Source organism: Scyliorhinus torazame, chromosome 4, assembly GCF_047496885.1.
Source record: "Scyliorhinus torazame isolate Kashiwa2021f chromosome 4, sScyTor2.1, whole genome shotgun sequence".
Taxonomy (NCBI): Eukaryota; Metazoa; Chordata; class Chondrichthyes; order Carcharhiniformes; family Scyliorhinidae; genus Scyliorhinus; species Scyliorhinus torazame.
The window spans coordinates 131,699,323-131,721,890 of record NC_092710.1 but is presented as its reverse complement, the minus strand read 5'-3'; the positions used below and the strand labels follow the sequence as shown (position 1 = coordinate 131,721,890).

At 40.1% G+C, this 22,568-nt stretch overlaps 2 protein-coding genes across 4 annotated transcripts in view; one reads left to right on the top strand and one right to left on the bottom strand.

Annotated features, from left to right (window-relative positions):
- The window catches only part of LOC140410477 (angiopoietin-2-like), a 149,467-nt gene extending 146,448 nt beyond the window's left edge, over positions 1–3,019 (top strand). For both annotated transcript variants that reach the window (XM_072498601.1, XM_072498600.1), the window contains one exon: positions 752–3,019. In XM_072498601.1, the coding sequence (XP_072354702.1) occupies positions 752–912 (161 nt within the window). In that variant the 3' untranslated portion in view covers positions 913–3,019. The remainder of the gene's footprint in view (positions 1–751) is intronic.
- mcph1 (microcephalin 1) overlaps positions 1–22,568 on the bottom strand; it is a 609,760-nt gene that overhangs the window by 328,663 nt on the left and 258,529 nt on the right. For both annotated transcript variants that reach the window (XM_072498602.1, XM_072498603.1), the window contains exon 13: positions 18,922–18,999. In XM_072498602.1, the coding sequence (XP_072354703.1) occupies positions 18,922–18,999 (78 nt within the window). The remainder of the gene's footprint in view (positions 1–18,921; positions 19,000–22,568) is intronic.

Here is a 22,568-nt window from a genome sequence, read left to right as displayed (position 1 = left end):
CACATAAGCGATTGTCAAAAAAAATCAGGGACTGAGCACTATAAAGCATTATCAGGACAGGGGATCAAAAATTTGGTCGAAAAGGTAGATTTTAAGGAATGATTTTAAGGAATGACTTAAAGGAAGATGGAGATAGAGAGAGGTGGAGAGGTTCAGGGAAAGAATTCCAGGGCATACCTAGGTAACTGAAGTCACTGCCACCAATGTAGAACAATGAAAATTGATGATGGACAAGAGGCCGGAAGGGGTGTAGTATGAAGATCTTGGGAGGGTTGTATGGTTGGACAAAAGTTTGAACAAAAACATGAGAACTTTAAAGTTGAGGCATTGTTGGACCAGGAACCAATGTTAATCAGCAAGCAGGGTCGAGGGCAGGAGAGATTAAATGACAAAAGGTTTCATGGTGCAAAGCCATGGTGTAAAGAAATAAATTACTGAGACAAAAAGAGGGGTCTGGAGGAAGTATGAATGGCAGGATCTCAAACAGATAACGTCTGATAGCATAATAAAAAAGAGAGAAACAAAAAACTAAACTAACCGTTTCTGACTCAAAATATCTCTGCCTCCATCTTGTTTTATTTTTCTTTGTTAGTTTCTTACTTCCTTTACTTAATTGTTTTAAAATTTTACTTCCATTTGCAATCCTCATGGTAGACTTAATCTGAGTTCCACAGAGAAAAATATATCTATTGCAGCTTGTGTCATCTACCCCCATTTGATGTTTTATATTGTATTTTTTCCCCCCTCACAGGATGGTGGTTTGATGCTTGTGGTCCATCCAACCTGAATGGATTATATTACTCAGCGGGGCATAATACAAATAGATTCAATGGAATCAAATGGTACTACTGGAAAGGGTCAGGATACTCTCTGAAAGCTACTACTATGATGATCAGACCTGCAGACTTCTGATTATGATTCTTGTACATAGATTGTTTTTGTCAGTTTATATGATGTATAAAGACTTTTTTTCAGCAAATCTGTAGACACAATTACTACTATATTTAAAATATTGACTAATATGTATACCATGCATTAATATTTTAAGTTGTTTGCCTGAAAGCAAAGAAGCCAGGAACCCAATGAACAAAGAAGGCAAAATTGCTTGTGAATTGCTTTTGCATCTATTTTTATTGCAGTCAGTTCCACGCTCTGGAGAAGCTTTTTTAATTAATAGAGATAAACACTGGGAATACTAAAATGTCAACTGAAATTGAATCCCTGGAAGAGATGGTTATATTTTATCTTAGAGACACTACTAAGTGTAGACATATAGGAACTAAGTGTTCTACATTTCAGATAGTATGTTAATAAGTAATGAATACTTGAGCATTTCCCTATGGCAATGATTTCAATAGAAAGTTGTTCTTCAGAAAATTAATATTGATCTCCAAAGAAAAGAAAACTGGAATTGTGAAAGATCAGAAGTATAATTAAAAAGAAAAACACATTTAAGATTCAAAATTTAAGTTACTTCAAAATAATAATCTTGTCCACCAATAAGCTTTTATTTTAATCTTACAACCAAAAATGTTTCTTCTTACAGGCCACAAAGTATATATCACTAAATTGATTTTTAAAATTATTTTTTTGTAAAGAATATCAAAATCTTTTCAAAAAATCTCCAGTAACATTCCCACTGGTGTCATTGTCTGATCTGATCTACACAATTTATGCCATTATCAACATTATTTTGAACATTTTGAAAACTGATTTTTAAAATCGTCTGGCAGAAGTGTACGTCTCTGTTTTGTTTCAAGAAATTTCAGTTCTTCATTCAATTACATTATATTGTCATTCATTTGAAGAAAAAGAATACTGATAAGGATACTGCCCCTTTGCCCTGCAATTTCAATTGGATATCTAATGTATTTAATACCTTGATTTGCACTACATAATGGGCTCCTTAATTGGAGGAGGTAGCAGTGATCAATGCAACGAAAGAAATAGCCATGCTTCTAAATAGCAGGTTAGAAACAATTTGGTGGTGAGGACAATGGTTTGGGTGGAATCTGAACTTCATTAAAGAACAGTATTCCTTATTCGTTCAACGCCCCCCAAAATTAAGGCTTTCCCAAAGTAATAAAAATTGGGGGTAATTGGGACTTCAAAATCATAAATATTCCAACGAGTTTGGGACAATTTGGTTTATCATATTGATTTCCCAGATCTAAACAATGTCCTTTGGCAAAATTAAGTTTAGACAAATACTTGTTCTTCAGATGCCTTTGAAGGAATCTTCTATAGTTGGGCTATTAAAAACTATAGATAGAATAAGTTTGAATATTTGTCTTTAATTCTTCCTCAGAAAAATAGATCTTTGATTGATAGGGGAATCAAGGGTGAGGGAAAAACAGCGAAGTGGAGTTGAGGACAAGATCAGAACAGCCATGGTCTTGTTAAATGGGAGAGCAGGCTTGAAAGGCCATGTGGCCTCTCTTGATTATCTAATCTCTGCTAATTGAAGCACTTACTTGACATTTCGGTAACACAAGACAAAAAGAAAATCTAGTCTTGTTTGCTATATGCTTATAGTTTTATTTTCACTGTGATATATTTCATTCAAGAAGAGAAACAGGATTTCTGAAACAAGACACTTAAAAGCAGCTTTCAGGAAAACAATGGATCTGTTCTACTAGACTGAACATGACACAGTTGAGCCACTATCAATATGAAAAGTTTGCTGTCTCTATGCTCATGTAAGGGCCAGCAAAGTAACATTTTCAATGCAAGAAACTTAAGATCACAAACTATGGGTCAATAGATTCTCACAACAGACGAAGACCAGTGGAAGTGAATGAACTATATGACATTTATACAAATCAGCACCAGTCAAATTGTTACATGGATTTGTTTGGGGGTTGGGGTGGGGGCGGAGACAAGAGAGAAGCACATATTTAAGGTAAAATACATTTGAAGATGTAACATGCCATTTGTATGATCCTCTTTATCCGAGTGTTAAAGCGTTCCCAACAATACTTCAACATCATAATACACAGTTTGTTTCTTTTCATTCAAATGATCCAATAATTCTACTTTTTAAAATGTTTTTGTCATTTATGCTGCTTAATTCACATCATTTTATTAAATAATTTTGGTGCAAGAAAAGCCTACATTATCAGGAATAGACTTTACAGTTCAAATACTCTGTTCAGATGCAACCCAAATTTGGATGATACGAGCCTGTATTGTAACTGCCCTGCTAAACACTTTTTATGACTTTGGAGTCCTGGGACTCCTGAAAGGTTTGACTTTATTGCACATAGGAACATCAATATTGTCAGATGGAATGACTGCACTCACTACAGCGTCAAATGCAGCAAAACAAGAACAAACTACAAACAGGAACAAATACACCAATTTTAAGGTTTAGTTAGCAGATCACAGACTCTGTAATAACACTTCAGATCCCAAATTATTTCTCAAATGGACATAATCACTACGATCATCAGCATTAATATATTACACATTAATTACAAGGCAGTTTAAATGCTTGTTCTCATTTTCAAAGTGACAACTGACCAAGAGTGCCAACATACAATTTTGTCTTCTTGTTAGTCATGCCTGTAAAAAGTTTTATTGCTGATAAAAAGTAGGGATAACAACTGATCTCCTGAGGCAACCCTTTCAGGCAGTGCTCGATGGACAAGGTTACTTATTTAAAGCAAAGTACGAAGTCTTACAACACCAGGTTAAAGTCCAACAGGTTTGTTTCGATGTCACTAGCTTTCGGAGCGCTGCTCCTTCCTCAGGTGAATGAAGAGGTCTGTTCCAGAAACACATACATAGACAAATTCAAAGATGCCAAACAATGCTAGGAATGCGAGCATTAGCAGGTGATTAAATCTTTACAGATCCAGAGATGGGGTAACCCCAGGTTAAAGAGGTGTGAATTGTCTCAAGCCAGGACAGTTGGTAGGATTTAGCAAAGTGGCATGGCTCCATAAGTGGAAAGACAAACACTAAAATAGGTAACCAAATTCCAGTATGTAAAAGTGATGCTGCTGAAACAATTACAAAAATGGTGTCACAAAGCACTTATTCAGAGTACAACTGTGTCGCAAGTCACCCGATGCACTGCTTGTATTTAAGTTGAACATAACATATATCATGTAGAAAGAAGTACCATATACATCACGGCGTATTAGACAATCCCATTTTTTTCTATCCCAAAAATCAGGTTTTTACATTTACCCAGGGTACAGGTCAACCCTTTTTCTCAGCTACGATATGCTATTCTCGCATTAGGAGTCAGCTTCAATTTTTCACCCGCAAATGGATTTTTTACTAACTGGTACCTTATAACTGGGTGCAAATAATCAAGATGGCAATGTGCACTGTGTCTTTACATTTTCTAATTAAGGGGCAATTTTGGGTTGTGGGGGTGAGACCCATGCAGACACGGGGAGAATGTGCAAACTCCACACGGACCTGGGGCTGGGATTGGACCTGGGTCCTCGGTGCCATGAGGCAGCAGTGCTGACCACTGTGCCACCGCAATGTCCCTGTGTTGTAGTCTGCATTCTCATAGGAAACAATCTTTAAAGCCGAAACTGTGTCTGACAACAACTTGATATTTTTCTCATTCTACTGCATGAATAAAACTGCACTAATCTCTGTCCTCAGTTCTTGGTCTGGAGGAAACACCATTCAAACCATACTATGGCTAGAATCCTAAAATAAACATAACAGGAAATAGCTTCTAATCATGTTAACTAATCAGGTAACGAAGAGTAAATTGGGAGGGAATTTTGTAAGGTTGAACCAAATAATGTGGAGGACTGCACAAAGGGAGCCAAATTTTTCTTCTTTACAGGTTGAGCTTGGCAGCTCTTGCACCTCTGAATCAACATTTGTGGGTTCAACCACCAAGTTTAGGGGCAGCACGGTAGCATTGTGGATAGCACAATTGCTTCACAGCTCCAGGGTCCCAGGTTCGATTCCGGCTTGGGTCACTGTCTGTGTGGAGTCTGCACATCCTCCCCGTGTGTGTGTGGGTTTCCTCCGGGTGCTCCGGTTTCCTCCCACAGTCCAAAGATGTGCAGGTTAGGTGGATTGGCCATGCTAAATTGCCCTTCGTGTCCAAAATTGCCCATAGTGTTGGGTGGGGTTGCTGGGTTATGGGGATAGGGTGGAGGTGTGGACCTTGGGTAGGGTGCTCTTTCCAAGAGCCGGTGCAGACTCGATGGGCCGAATGGCCTCCTTCTGCACTGTAAATTCTATGACTATGACTATGAGAAGTCTTATAATCTGGGCTGACACCTCAATGCAGTACTGTGTGAATGCTGCATTGTCATAGGTGATGTATTCAGCTAAGGGGGATTCTCTGGTGACCTATTTAAGATTTATCCCTCAAACTACATTACTGAACAAACAGATTACCTGGGCATCCATCTCATTTGCTGTTTGTGGAATCTTGCTGTGTGCAAGTTAGATGTTGCATACTCCTATGTAAAACAGTCGTGACAACACTTAGGAAACAAATCATTACTTGACAAGACATTTTATAAATGCACATTCTTTACTCCTTTATTTATTCTTTAAGACATTGCATTTCTTTTAGTTGCTTTCATAGCCTCAGGGCTTCCTAAACTGCTTTACACCAGAATACATTTTGAAGTACAGTCACTGTTATTCTGTAGGAAACAAGGCAGCAAGGTCCCACAGGCAGCTATGTGATAATGACCACATGATGCCTTGACAGTGATTCTGGTTAAGGGATACATGTATTGCAGAAATTTTCCCTGCTCTTTGAAATAGCCTGTGAGAACTATAAATCTACCTGACAGGGTACTTCTGCTAATGTAGCAGGACCCCCTTGCTGCATTATCAACCTAGAATTTGTGTTCCAATGTATGTCGTGGGACTTTAACATTCTGACTTTGAGACTAGCGCAACCATTGAATCACAGTTGACACCACTATATACATCCTTTATTTTGTAATTCCACATACACCTGCGATAGTATACCTAACCATACAAAAATTGGAAATGACAATCACATTTAGGTCAGCACCAGCAATGCACCAGATAAGCACTTGGCCATCATGAAATGTTCAGTCAGGACAACAAAAAAAGCAAATATGTATAACAGCTGAAGGTGCAGTGAAAACATGTAGGTGCAGTCTCAGGAACGGCTCCACTCACATGTCATGCAAGACAATGAGGGACACGCTGCCTATGCCCATTTTATCCATATTAAAATGAAGCAATTGCTGAAAAGGCACACAATTTCAGCACAACAGATAAAGCTTGGTTAAGGTTCGCATACATCAAGGGAAATCCGAAATGTATAACGTTACTCTTCCCAGCATCTGTCATACACCAAGAATTGCCCAAAAGTTCCCCACTACAATAGGTGGTAGGAAGAAATTGCAGACCAAGTTTGGGAAGAAGCATAATTGTGACTGCATTTATCATTTATCTCAAAATCACTATACACAAAGAATTCAAGTGTCACTTTATGTACCATTGCCATTTCATGCTGCAAATCTTCAAGATAATGAGTGCCTGGCATGAATTTCAGATCTCACAATTCTTCATGTCCTGGTGACATGGGTTAATAATAGGAGACAGGCAGTAGGAGTACAGGGAATTTAATTTGATTGGCATGATGTGACAAGTGGTGACCTTGAGATCAGGAGTAGGGTCTCAGCTTTCATATACACATCTTTGACTTGGATGGAAGAGGGAAGACTGATACATTTAATATTGGCAGATGACGCTAAATTAGGAGACACAAAAAGTAGGAAGCAGTTTGGATTGGATTGGATTGGATTTGTTTATTGTCACGTGTACCGAGGTACAGTGAAAAGTATTTTTCTCCGAGCAGCTCAACAGATCATTAAGTACATGGGAAGAAAAGGGAATAAAAGAAAATACATAATAGGGCAACACAAGGTATACAACGTAACTACATAAGCACCGGAATCGGATGAAGCATACAGGATGGAGTGATAATGAGGTCAGTCCATAAGAGGGTCATTTAGGAGTCTGGTTACAGCGGGGAAGAAGCTGTTTTTGAGTCTGTTCGTACATGTTCTCAACTTTAGATCTCCTGCCCGATGGAAGAAGTTGGAAGAGTGAGTAAGCCGGGTGGGAGGTGTCTTTGATTATGCTGCCCTCTTTCCTCAGGCAGCGGAAGGTGTAGATTGACACAATGGATGGGAGGCAGGTTCCTGTGATGGACTGGACAGTGTTCACGACTCTCTGAAGTTTCTTGCGGTCCTGGGCCAAGCAGTTGCCATACCAGGCTGCGAGGCAGCCAAATAGGATGCTTTCTATGGTGCATCTGTAAAAGCTGGTATGGGTTAATGTGGACATACCGAATTTCCTTAGTTTCCAGAGGAAGTATAGGCACTGTTATGCTTTCTTGGTGGTAGCGTCGACGTGGGTGGACCAGGACAGATTTTTTGAGATGTGCACCCCTAGAAATTTGAAACTGCTAACCATTTCCACCTTGCCCCCGTTGATGCTGACATGGGTGTGTATAGTATTTTGCTTCCTGAAGTCAATGATCAGCTCTTTAGCTTTGCTGGCATTGAGGGAGAGATTGTTGTCATTACACCACTCCACTAGGTTCTCCATCTCCCTCCTGTATTCTGACTCGTCGTTATTCGAGATCCGGCCCACTATGGTCGTATCGTCAGCAAACTTGTAGATGGAGTTGGGACCAAGTTTTGCCACGCAGTCGTGTGTGTACAGGGAGTAGAGTAGGGGGCTAAGTACGCAGCCTTGCGGGGCCCCGGTATTGAGGACTATTGTGGAGGAGGTGTTGTTGTTCATTCTTACGGATTGTGGTCTGTTGGTCAGAAAATCGAGGATCCAGTTGCAGAGTGGGGAGCCAAGTCCTAGGTTTTGGAGCTTTGATATGAGCTTGGCTGGGATTATGGTGTTGAAGGCAGAGCTGTCGTCAATAAATAGGAGTCAGATGTAGGAGTCCTTGTTGTCGAGATGCTCTAGGGATGAGTGTAGGGCCAGGGAAATGGTGTCTGCTGTGGACTGGTTGCGACGGTATGCGAATTGCAGTGGATCTAGGCGTTCTGGGAGTATGAAGGTGATGCGCTTCATGATCAGCCTCTCGAAGCACTTCATTACGACTGAAGTCAGGGCCACCGGATGGTGGTCATTGAAGCACGATGCCTGGTTCTTCTTTGGTACCGGTATGATGGTCTTCTTGAAGCAGGTGGGGAACTTGGAGTGGAGTAGGGACAGGTTAAAGATGCCCGCAAACACCTCTGCCAGCTGGTCCGCGCAGGCTCTGAGTGCACGACCAGGGATCCCGTCCGGGCCCGTCGCCTTCTGAGGGTTCACTTTCAGGAAGGCCGATCTGACTTTGGAAGCTGTGATGGTGGGTATGGGTGAGTTATTGGCTGCTGGGGCACTCAACAGCTAACAGTAACAGTTGGTTACCTGCTCGAACCGAGCATAGAGTGCATTGAATTCATCGGGGAGGGGTGCGCTGCTGCCGGAGATACTGCTGGGCTTCGCTTTGTAGCCCGTTATGTTGTTCAGTCCTTGCCACAACCACCGAGTCTGTCTGTGACTCTAGCTTGGTTTGGTATTGTTCAACGGGACTCCGAGATTAAGTGAAGAGTTCAGTGTGGGAAAGTGCAACGTCATTCATTTTGGATACAAGAACGACAAAGTGGAGTATTTTTCTCATAATGAGTGATGAGGAATTGTGAGGGAGCAAAGGGTTACGTGTCCAGGCACAGAAATCAATAAAAACTAGTGCACATGCACAGTGAGCAATTAATACAATGATTGGAATGATGTACTTAATGTCAAGTTGGTTGGAATACAGGGGGAGGACGTTATGCCTCAGTTGTACAACGTTTTGATCACACTCTATTTGCAATAGTGCTTTCAGTTTCAGGGCACCAAGCTTCAGGAAGGATATATTGGCCTGGAAAGGGGTAAAATACAGATTCATGAGAGTTAAATCTGTGCTTAAAGGGTTAAATTGTGAGGACAGGTTACATAAACTGGGAAGTATTCCTGTAGTAGCTGGCCCCTTCAAAGGCCATATATCGGGAGGGTCATGTGACCCCCCTCATCCAATGGGGATCATGGTGCAGAGCGAGGGTTTTTGCAGCTAGGGTAGATCCTAGAGCTCGTAGTGATAACATCGTGAAAGACTGTGTAAATGTCATTAGTAAATAATCCTTATAATTAATTATACGAACTGGTGGTCGCCAATCCTTCCTTTATTACATTAGCAATGAAGTAAATCATAGCAGCTTCACTAGCAGTCAAGAATTCAACAAGATCGTCGTTAAAAAAATTAAAAAGTCAATCAGGTGGTTCGAAGCCTGAGGAAGAGAGAACAAGCGTGCCTCTCTTCGGGAAGCTAGAAGCCTTCGACCCAGCTACTGGGAATTGGGTGCAATATATTAAATGGCTGGAGTATTTTTTCAGGGCTAACAGAATAGACATGCAGGATAGATAGAAAGTAATTTTACTTACTGCGTGCGGGACCCAGACTTATAATCGGATTTGTTGTTTAACATCTCCGGAGGCTCCTGATAATAAGTCATTTACAGAGCTATTGGAACGAGCAAAGGGGCATTATCCCCCTAAAGCCTCAGTGACATTGCAAGGATATAAGTTTAAATCAACTGGGAGGGCCCAATCTGCTGGCTACAGCATTCGTAGCCAGCAGATTGCAGAGTACTGCAACTTTGGATCAGCTTTAAATGTTATAATAATAATCTTTATTGTCACAAGTAGGCTTACATTAACACTGTAATGAAGTTACTGTGAAAAGCCCCTAGTCGCCATATTCCAGCTCCTGTTCGGGTAAGCCGGTACGGGAATTGGACCGTGCTGCTGGCCTTGTTCTGCATTACAAACCTGTCTAGCCCACTGAGCTAAACCAGCCCTATGCCAAGAGATCGGATAGTATGCGGTGTGAATAACATAGCCATACAAAAGAAACTGCTGGCTGAGTCGGAGTTGACTTTCAAAGAAGGCGTTAGAAATGGCAACAGCAATTGAGAGCACCGAAAAGGGTGCCCAAGAGCTACAAGGTGAACAAAGCTTTGACGTCCACCAGCTAGGGCAGGAAACTGCAAGTAGTAATGGCACCAGAAGTGAGGGCACGAGATCAGGTTCGGGCAGTGAATTGAGTACAGAAGCAGGAAGAATCACTAAATACCAAAGATTTAAGCAGCCCAGAACTACACAGAATGCTTTGGATATGGGGGACACCACTCGCAGAAGTAGGTAAATTCAAAGGAGCCGAATGCTACGGCTGCGGGAAAATTGGCCATCTAAGGCACAAGTATAGAAGTAAGCAGGGCCAGCCCAGTACAAACAGAGCAAGTAATAAAACATTGGTAAATAACATAGGGGATTTTCCAGTGGGAGAACATAATGCCATGTTTTTAAACAATGTGGAAAAAGGCAAAGTAGCCCCCATCACAGTCGCGCTAATAGTAAACGGCCGGCCAAAAATGGAGGTGGACATGGGGATACTGTTATCAACAAACATACCTACCGGTATCTGAAAGAAGGAGTTGAACCACTAAAATTGCTGAACACTACAGCAAAATTAGCCACATTTACCAGAGAGGCCACAAAGATAGTAGGAACAACTACAATTCCTGTGAGTTACGGACACCAGTCAGCACAGCTTCTCCTGATGGTGGTGTCAGGCCAGGGACCGAACGTGCTGGGATGTGGCTCCAGGAGATAAATTCAACTGATTGGAGATTTTTAAGTTTAAAGAATGGAACCTGAATGAGGTCTTAATGAAGTATCAAGGAGTATTCCAAGAAGAACGTGGAAAGATTAAAGGATATCAAGCTAGGATTCATGTAGATCCGGAAGCTATACAAAGGTTTTTAGTGCAAGGCCCATGCCTTAAACGTTAGTGGAAAAGGTTGAAACACAACTGCGGTAATTGGAAGATCTGGGCATCATCAAATCCATACAATTTGCTGCATGGGCCGCACCCATCGTGCTGGTAGTTAAACGCGACAAGACAATCGGAATTTGTGGAGGTTATAAGTTAACAGTGAATCAAGCTGCAAAGTTGGACAGATACCCAAACCCAAAGTTAGCTGGGAGCCTGACATATACTAAGTTGTACATGACATATACTAAGTTGAGAACTTATGTCACCATAAACACCCACAAAGGACTGTATCAATGTACATGTTTACCCTTTGGGATTTCATCTTGCAGCAGACTATAGGGAACTTACTTCAAGGGTCTCCCAAAATTAGTGTTTACTGAGATAATGTCCTGATTACAGGGTCCACTGAGGAGTAACATCTGGCAAATCTGGATGACAATTTTAAAGAGTTTGCAGGAAGCAGGAGTGGGTGTGAAGAGAGAAAAGTGCACCTTTCAGGTGAATGAGGTGGCTTATCTTGGATACAGGGTGGATGCTCAAGGGCAGCACCCAGTGGAAGACATGGTGAGAGGCATGAAAGAAGCAGCAGCCCAAAGAACATCTCAGAACTTAGGTTTTTCCTGGGAATGGTGAATTATTACAGAAGGTTCCTCCCTCATATATCAACTTTGCTAGCTCCGTTATACGTGTTGCTGAACAAGTGCCAAAATTCCCCCCCAAAAAAGCTTTCAATCAAGTGCTTCAATCTTCAAGTTTATTCGTACATTTTGACTGAAAGAAAATAAAATGCTTGTGTGTGATACCTCAACGTATGGAGTTGGGGCTGTATTATCCCATGTAATGGAAGATAGACCTATTGGATGTGCATCAAGAACTTTATCAGATACGGAATGGGATATTCACAGCTGGAAAAGGAAGGTTTGGTCATCCTTTATGGCAAAAGAAAATGTGACAAATATGTTTACAGCTGCCACTTTGCCATTATCACAGTTTAAAAGCCGCTTTTAGGACTTTTCAAAAAAGACAAGGAGGTTCCCCCTTCCCCTCACCCATAGCTTCGGCCTAAATTCAGCGGTGTGCATTGTTCCTAGAGGCATACAAGTATACTTTTGAGCATCAACCAGGGGCTCACATAGCCAATTCAGACACCTTAAATTGCCTTCCATTACCTGAAAGCACCCCCCCCCCCCCCCCCCGCCCCTCCTTAGTACTGCAAGAGATTGTGATGGCCCTCAACTTTATGGATTCCTTGCCCATCACAGCAAGTCAAATACTGGACGAACTAGGACACTTTGTTGTCAAAAATCAAGCACATGATATTACATGGTTGGCAAAACGTGAAAGCTTCTGGAGATGAAGTCGTATCAGTTCAGAAAGGATTAGCTTAGTTGTGAGGTTGGTGTCATTCTTTGGGAATCTAGAGTGGTCGCCCAAAAACCAAGACGACAGTTTTTTCTAGAAAAGTTATACAGTGCCCATCTGGGCATGAAAATGTTAACAAGGAGCTGAAGGACTGGCATTGATGTAGACATAGGACAAATGGTAAAACAGTGTGACCAGTGCCAACTACAACAGAAATTACCATTTGCTGCTCCCTTACGTCCTTGGGAATGGCTAGAACTGCCATGGATGAGTGTCCATGTTGGTCCATTTATGGGCACAATGTTCCTGTTGCTACTGGATGCCAATTCAAAATGGAGTGAGGTTACCAAAATGAGGTTGACAACGTCCACGATGCATTTAAGAAGTTGTGACAATGCTTTGCAACCCATGGTGCACCAGAGCTGCTAGTTTCAGACAATAGCACAGCGTTCACTAGTGCCGAGTTACAAAGGTTCATGGCCTTCAATGGCATTAAACATATTCACACTGCACCATACCAACCCTTGTCAAATGAGTTAACTTAACGTCTTACCCAAAAGTTCAAGGCTGGCATGAAAAAGCAATCACCTGCTCCATTGGAGACTAAAGTGGCACGTTTTCTCCTGGCTACAGAACTACCCTGCATACTATGATAGGAATAACTCCAGTGAGCTGTTACTGGGCCGTCGCTTAAGGACCAAATTAAGCCTCATTGTTCCGAATTTGGCGGGGAAGGTGGAGAGGCGTTGTCAAAACAGAAACCATGATTCTTCGAAAATAGAGAGAGCATTTAAGATTGATGACCCAGTCTTCTTAAAACATTTTTGTAAGTGGTCCAAATTGGGTTCCTGGAGTTGTGGTGGCTGGAACTCAGCCACTATCGCATGAGGTGCAAGTACAAGACAAATTAATGAAGAAGCACGTGGACCATTTGAGAAGACAGGAGCCATCCCGGGAGTTGCTGCTGCTGCTTACTCCAGTTGTGCCCGAAAGTCGTGTGGCATTTTGCTCAAGAGATAAGTGACTGATCAGCCAGTGTCAGGCCAAAGTGCTGCTCCCATTGAAACTGAAGAAAGTGAGACACAGTTTCCAGAGGGGAGTCCTAGAGAGATAATTGCAGCAGAATCTACCTTGACAATCAAGCCGCAGCCAGTTGAGCTACATTGCTCCTCGGGAAAGAGAAAGTTCCCTGACAGACTGAGTTATTGATGGGCTACGCACAAGTGTTTTTCAGTACTGGTATTTTGTTAATGGTATAACTGTATCATGTATTGTATAATAAGGGGCTTAAAGAGAGAGTGATGTAGTAGCTGGCCCTTTTGAGGGGCATACATTGGGAAGGTCATGTGAGCCCGATCACCCAATGGGAATGGAAGTTGGGTTCTTAGTGCAGAGCGCAGGCTTTTGCGGATAGAATGGATCCTAGAGCTGGTAGTGGTAACATCATGAAAGGCACGATGTAAATACAGTTTGTAAATAAACCGTTATAATTTGTTATACGGATTGGTGGTCACCAATTTCTCCTTTACTACAATGTCCTTCAGTTCAAAAGGCTGAAGGGTGATCTAAATGAAATGTTTAAATTGATAAAAATATTCAATAGACGCAAGGAAATAATTTCCTCCGGCAGGGCAATCCCAAACAAGGAGGCACAATCTTGAAATTGAAGCTAGGTAATTCACATGTTAAAGCAGGAAGAATTGCTTCCCCACAGAATTCACTCTCCTAAAGGTCTGCAAATGATTCGCCAGTTGAAACATTCAAATCTTTTTATCAGTAATGTCAATCAACAACCTAAAGCGCCTGTTTTGTTTATGTACAGTTAGACATCATGACTGCAGAATTTGCCTGTGTTTTGATCTGTAAACTCTTCAAGTGCTAGTCTGAAAGATTGGAAAACTTCTCTCCAACTAATCACAAATCTCAGGTGCCACAACAGTACCAAGAATGTAGGAGTGGACATAAAACCTCATTATCTCGGAGAGGTTGCACCACTCATAAGACTCTTAAAGAACTTGCGCTTACATCAAAGACAAGAGTATCACATATTTTTGGTATGATGTAGCTAAATTGTTGGCTTCACTAATTTATATATTGGATAATGATTCTTTCAGGTCTTGGCTGTAGGATGAACTGGCATTGATAAAAGGCCTTAAATAATCTCACAGCATTCCAAAATGTTTTGCAACCAATCGAGTAATGAGATTAAAACTCCTAAACTTTGCTGGGAAGGATCCATTTGATAGCTTCAGCAAACAGTAGATGCTATATCTTTTAATCAAAAAATCCTTGGTATGTTGTTTCTAATACCCTGAGAAAACAGCAAAGCATTCTACTTTACCATTCACTGCTTCTGGAGCCATTCCCTCTTAAACGACCTCGCCCCTTTACCATTGATGTTACCTCATAATTCTCTTCTGCAGAGGAGAGTACAAGTGGTGGAAATGGGAGAGTTGGGTTTCCATTCCCTGCTACCAAAATAATTATTATATTTGCATTACTACACTATTCGCATGAACAACATTTATTACAGGTACCATGAGTATGTAAGGCAACAAAGAACCTGGTTGAAATATTTATTTTTTGATGAGACGTTTTGAGTTCCTCTTTTTCATGATTGATTCTTTACTTGTTCCTGCTGTCTTTAATAAATGTACCTTTTCACTGAGTTAGAATTCAAGATCTCTCTGATTGTATTAAACCTTTGACATTCAGGTGATCAGGACCACATTCTAAGGATGGATTGGGTCAGTCAGGCTATATGGCTGAGATACGTGCAACCTTTCCAGCTGGAAAATGAGGAATTCTGCCATTCATTTTGAAGCCCAGAGCTGACAGCTGTTAGCGAGAGATGAATGAGATTGGCTTCCATAAATTCTATCTTATAATGACATTTGTGATAAACAGTAAAGGAACTTTGCACACCAGTACAAAATTAAAGTTCAATCACAATCATGGCATGTGTTCAGGGAACTATTATAGTACATTGAAGTCCTTGAATGAATAAACTAATAAAGGATGACATTTTTTTTTATGAAGCCAGTAAGAACAAAAAGATTTGATACAAACAGGAGAAACAGAATTGGTGATGCAGGCTGGAGTTACTAAGCCAGACATGCCAACCCCACTGTCTCAAAAATCAAAAAACAAACCATTAAAAATTAAGATACTTGGGATAAAGATCACCAGTTTCTTACTTTTTTCACTCATGAACCAGTATAGAATGATAGCTGGTTTATAAACTATTATTAGGTATATTTAATCTTTAACTAGTCAGAGCTCTTTACAAAAGCATTAAAAACATTTACATTTAAAACATATTTCCTACTCTAGGTATCCAACATGTTAAAGAAGGATGCATCCTCCCATCCCAATAGAATAACAGAGTACAGGGGGCCATTCTGCCCATCTTGCCTGTTCAGGCACTTTGATAGAGCTAACCAATCAGTTGCAGTCTTTTCCCTGAGCCCTGTAATCTTTTTTCCCCTCAATTATTTATTCAATTCTGTCGTGCAGGTTAACATTCAATCTTTCAAGCAGTGTGATCCAGGTCATAATCACAATTCATGATGGAGAAATGAATAGAACATAGGCTTAATAGGCAAGACAATAAGAGGAAGTGTAAATGGTGCAACTAGAATTACAACTCAGAGCAATGGAACACAATCTGCTTTCAAATCATAGCTTCCTAATATAATTTGTGGGATTATTTTCCATGACACATGCTTTCTCTCTTTAACTCACCTTTTGATCAGCACACAGGACGAACAACTTAAAAAAGATCCATACCAAGGCATTAGGCCAAATTACACGTTTCTGTGCTGCAATATTCTGGGTCTATGCATACAAATCTCTCTGGCAGTTTCAAACACCTTTTGTTCTTAAAAAATTCAAAAATGAACATTGGAATATTAAAATAAAATATCTTACTTGCAACACAAAACCGGTCCCAGTCAGATGGACCAAAGTAATTTTCCGTGATCCTGTATGCTACTACATTTCTAAATATCAGTAATTCCAAATAAAATACATCATCAGCAAATAATAGGATAATGAAATTACTGACACAAGGCACCAGAGCTCGATGGTTAATTTCTATTTGCATAATTCACATTATGTGGCTCAATAAGAGGCAAGACAAGACAAATGCTTAAATCCTTTGTTGCTCCCCATCCATTATTTGGATAAGAAAATTAGGTGATGTTATTTTCAGTATTGGGATGATTTATGATACAATAATACAGTATCATTATTCATACAGGGTACAATTTTTACATTCTTCCCTCGCTTTCCCCCCCATATTTGTGGATAAGATGTAAGTGAGGGTAGAACTTCACATACTACATCACAGCAACCAAACTTGGCCCTAGTTGTCCATCCTAACTGTATCCCACTAACAGAGTTCATGTGCCTTTGTCAATGTGTAGCTCTTCCCAGCAACATTCTCGCAATGCATTCTACAACCTCAAAACGCTAAATTTATTGTTTTTCACCCATTCCAATTTGACACTTTTCTAATGAGGTAACAGCTTGTGAATGTGTTCCTTCAGTCTTGGACAACACATGCAGAGAAAAAGCTACTGGCTGCAATGTTAGGACCTGCAATCACCCCACTCACCTACTGCTGATCAAACTGAAACTCCAGCAGCCAGTAACAATGAGGGTCAGCATTAAGCACCTTTCGTATGACAAAGGCTCAGCCCAATGGTTTGTACTAGCAACCTAGTTAGTGCTGGAAAGCAAACCTGCCTGGATTCGGTAAGGCTTGCCAGCATTTGGTAAGGCTTGTGTTGGAAGGCTTGATTTAACAACTGAAGTGAATCTCAGTCAGATTGCTCGAGATTTGTTGTGCAATGTTTTAGGTGTGTGGGGGTGGCGCAATACTGGGCAATGGATTTCATGCAATACAAAAACAGTTTTATGCTTAATTTTGAGTCCTTTTGTTCCCATTTCAAAAGGGCAGCCTTTATGCATCTGTAACGATCTTCCCCCAGTATTGTCATGCTTCTTCTTGGTGTTGATTTGAAGAAAGAATGCTATGTTTACATAATCCATCCAGAGGAGGAACAAGATCCATTTTTGAACACTGATCAGAAATCCTGAGGTTTAGAATTTGCTGACAACATCACAAGCAAAGCTTTTTTTCACCTTAAAATCATGTCTCTCACATTAAAAATCACAAGAGCTTGCATGTCTGCTATACAAAACATCGGGGAACGATAAAGACAAATATTTAAGCTACAATTTTCTAAGAATGTGAATTCACTGGATAGTTTTCCCCAGTGGAATGGTTTATATCTTTACCGTACATGGAAATTGAATTCTTTAGCTGACAAAAACTACATGAATTCTGTAAACCAAAGCCGCCACACCACCTCTAGAAAGGTCTTGCACTGTTCCTTGAATTCTTCAAACAATATGAATAGCCTATTCCTCAAAACGTAATACATTCACTTCAAAATACAGACAAAAATAAGGCATGGAACTCTATCTTAATGCATCATTCTATAATCGCTAGCTATGCTAGAACGTTGATTTCAAATTTGTAGTTAATTGTAAATAATAATCAACAAAGGTTTTAAGCTCAATAAGAAAAGAACCTCCTTTGACAAACAATCAAACCACCGCCAACAGTTTGCCAAAAATTATTCAAAACATTCCTACTTCCATTACTCTCTTCAGAGCACATTAACGTCATTGGAAAAATAGAGTCATTTTTGTTAAAGCTTTTCATCTTGCAAGCATCAGGGCAATTTGCAAGCATATCAGATGTAAAGAAAACAACCATTTTGTACTATATAAGAAAAGAGTACTGATTGGCAAATAGATTCTGATTTTTAGAGGAACTGTCATAGAGAATGCACCAGTTGATGGTGACTGACTGTTAACTACCATACATTGTTGGAAATTTAAACCAGGGAGCTTGACTCTGATTGGTCAAGGCATTGAGATGAGGAATGAACTAATGAATGGCTATTACTTATATTGTTTATTGAATGTTGTTGGTTAGGTATGGTCTGTACCTTGCAATTGGACATTTGCTAAATAATCCTCAGTGTGCTAAGAACTACACTGACAACCAAATTAAGATGGTCAGTCGGGCTCACCGTGTGGCGCATGTGTGTGTACTGGAAGTTATATATACTAATACAGAAAGATCATGTACACACATTACACCTGTTTCAGTTAAATGAAGTAAATGACAGCCATTCGCTGGTTAATTCCTCAAGGCAATGCCTTGACCAATCAGAGTCAAGCTACCTGGTTGAAAATTTAAACAATGCTTGGTAGTTGACTGTCAGTCACCATCAACTGGTGAACTCTCTATGGCAACACCTCTATCAATCAGAGTCGACTTGCCAACTAATCAGCACTTGCTTCTTATTTTTATAAAGATCTTTATTAAGGCATTTATAAATAAATATCAAACTCAACCACAACCAAGACCATAAAGAGAACAAACAGGAGATCACATCATAACTAAATGAGTAACCAACAACCACAACCCACCCTCATTACCATGTCCCCTCACCCTCTCTGCCTCCACCTTTTCTTGTTAACCCCAGACAACATCCCCCCCCCACCCCCCCTGCAGAAATACTGAAGTTATATTACCAAACGACTATCCATGAATATCCCATAATTGCAAAACATAGCCTTGTGAACAAAACACTGTAAACAGACAATAGCTAACTTACAGTAGCTGCAGGAAACTGGGCTGATAGCTCATATGGTTCCTCAGGAGCCCAACAACCTTGCTCCAAAGACCAAAGAATCTGGAAATAATAAAAAAATCAAAAATTTCTTCAGGAAAGATAGTAGTAATCAATGTTAGGATAGAAATACCGCACCAACAAGAATTTCCATTTTACAATATGGAATAACACTGAAATATTCCAAAAGATTCATATTTTTGCACAATCATTCAAACAAAATGTCATTTGCGTGTCAAGTATTTTCAATATTAACATTAAAATCATAAATGATAAAACTGCAGCAGCATCAGAGAGTGATCACCAGAAAAAGTCAGCGGATTCATATTGCAGGGAGTCCATGGGCTGATATAAATAGAATGGCCTACATGTAACTCACTGTAGGAACCTTTAAAGTATTTACAAGAATTAAGTTCAGAGATGTATTCACATTCATTACACATACGCACATATAATCTAAGGTTAGTGACTTAATATTCAAATTATTTAATCTGAAAGTCTTTCTACTTTACAAAGTATTTCTTGCTGTGTGGCTAAAATATACAAGTGATTCATGTACCAGGACACCTGTATTTCCCTGTCCCTCGGGTTTGCAATCTTTCTCCATTTAAATGATATTCTTCCTGCCAAAGTAAACAAGTCAACATGTTCCCACATTATACTCCTTCTGCAAATTCTTTGCCCATTCTCTTAACCTAAATACACACTTAACCTATCTAAATCCCTATGTAGACTATATGCCCTCCTCACAATATACTTTCCTCTCTATCTTTGTGTCATCAGCAAATTTAGTAACGATACATTCAGTAAAATGTGTTGCTTTTGTCAAAGATGTAAATCTCTATCTGGATCACTTAATTGGTTCATGTCTTCAATGAAAAACACAAAATGTTCATATATATTGAATAAATGTTAATTCTAATATGCTGGCATAATTATTACAGAATTACTATAATTATAAAATCTACCTGCTTTCCATATAATAGCTTTGCTATATAACATTTTCAAAGAACTTAATTATAGAACATGCCATGTCAACTCATATAATGATCATGTTGACGCAACAAAGGCTTGTTTTTGAGTTAAACTGATGAAATACATGTATGTAATTGTATGTTTACTGCAGTCTTAGAAAACTGAACACTAGAAATGGTGCGCAAGTCAAGCAAATGCCACAATATGTACATTGTGTGTTCACATATTCATGTATTCTCAGTTAAAAGATTGCTTTGCTTGAGAATGATGAAGTGCTAACAGTAGGGAAGAGATAGGGTGAAGTTCAAAAGGATACAATTTCACTATGAATTATAATGGAGGATTGCACTCAACTCGGAAGGGTAGCAACTACAGTTCTTTTGCATGCAAGGTTAAATCAGCAGAGACATGAATCTCCATTTTACTGGTCTAGACTAATATTAGAGGAGAGGAAATAAAATAACAAATGTGCATTTATATAACAACTCCCCCATCCTCAGAATATCACAAAGTGCTTCACACCAGTGAATTACATCTGCCATATGGTTATTGTTATGTGGGCGAACATGCACACAGCAGAGTCTCAGAAAGCAACAAGATAAATGAAAGTTAAATGTTATTTGGTAGTGCAAATTGAACGATAAATGCTGGTCAGGACACTTGCAAAATTCCCTGCTGCTTTTTAAATAGAGCTTTGAGATCTTTTACATTCACCTAAATTGGTAGATAAGTTCTCAGTTGGCACTTCCAACAATGCAATAATCCCACAACATAGCATTTAAGTGTCAGATTCAATTATGTGCTCATGACCTGAGGAAGAAAATTTATTCAAATATACATTTTCAAAACATCCCGCATTGCTTGAAGGCATAAAGATCACCAAAACTCCTGTCAGATAAAAATAATTCCATTGAAGTGCTTGTTTAGAAAAAGGGGTGTACAACAAGGCAGGGAAGCAGATTGAGCTGATTGTTAAATTCCCTTCATCCTTGGTGCTGGATACAAGCTTTAGGTGGGGGTAAGATCAGCCTATCCTCAGCTTGCATCAATTGAGCTAACTGGTCATACATGGAGAGAGATGTCAACTCTACAGGCATCTCCTGGAGCCTCCAGAGATTAACGGTTAATCGCTAGGGCATTGCTCTGAGAAATCTAAAAGGGAGATTATAGGGGCATTATTTTATTCTTTTTAAATTTCGTTTGCAGACTTATTATTTATAAAATGATCAGATGTGGGGAAAAACACAATTTTGATTATGGTCAAGAGATGGTATGCTTTCCGATTCGTGTGGAGAGGAGATGCACAGCAAAGGATGGACAAGTTGGGCAAACAACAGGATGTGAGTGAGGGCAGGTTGATTGCAGGCAGCAGGTGATGTGGTGACATCTCCAGAATTCTTGTTTTCCAATTCAGGGGCTATTTAGCGTATCCCAATTCACCTATCCTGCACATCTTTTTGGGTAGTGGGGGTGAGACCCATGCAGACGTGGGGGGAATGCGCAAACTCCACATGGACAGTGCTGCCGTGAGGCAGCAGTCCAAATTCATGGATATATTCAACCAGAGATAAGTCTTTAAATGAGATGTGTTATGGGCCAGGGTTTAGAGAATCCCAAAGTGTATCATGGAGTTCACCTGACCCACAACATTCAATAGATTGTGGTATGGGGAGCACAAGGCCCACTCAAGGCTAGCACACCCGTTTTTCTTGGAGATGTGTTTCTGTATGGGGTAGCACAGTGGTTAGCACAGTTGCTTCACAGCTCCAGGGTCCCAGGTTCGATTCCCGGCTTCGGTCACAGTCTGAGCAGAGTCTGCACATTCTTCCCGTGTCTGCGTGGGTTTCCTCCCACAGTCCAAAGATGTGCAGGTTAGGTGGATTGGCCATTCTAAGTTGCCCTTAGTGTCCAAAAAGGATGGGTGGGGTTACTGGGATAAAGGAGATAGGATGGAGGTGTGGTGCCTAAGTAGGGTGCTCTTTCCAAGGGCCAGTGCAGACACGATGGGCCGAATGGCCTCCTTCTGCACTGTAAATTCTATGATTCTATACAGGTGTGGTACAGCAGAAATAGAAAAGTATTTTTAAAGCAAAACAATGTTTTTTCTATGAACTAAAGTTAACCTTTTTAAAACATGCAGTGAACATCTTAGCAACTATCAATTCAAATATAACCCCCAAAGAATACAACACTGAGTAATCCTAAAGCTGTCCTTTTAACATGCATAAGACTTTTAAAAAAAAAAACTTTTAAACAGAAGCACATCAGGTTAAAGTCACTACTGAGAGCAGTTATTAGTTTTAAATCACCAAAGGATCGATTTACAGTTTTTAGATTACAGAGAGAGAGACTCATACACCTACTGGCTGTGACTGCAGCTATCCAGCTCTGAAAACAAAACTAAAACACACCCTGCAGCAAACAGCCTAAAACAAAAGTAAAAAGCTGACAGACAGCCCAGCTCCACCACACTCTGACATCACTGATAAACACCCATTTCTTAAAGGTACATTTCTTAAACACTCATTTCTGAAAGATACTCTCACATGACACATCCCCCCAAGAAAAAAATAAATAAACCATCAACGTCAAAATGGTTTCATTTTCCACCATTTCAATATCCTTTAAGAAATGCACACAGTAGATATACATTTTCA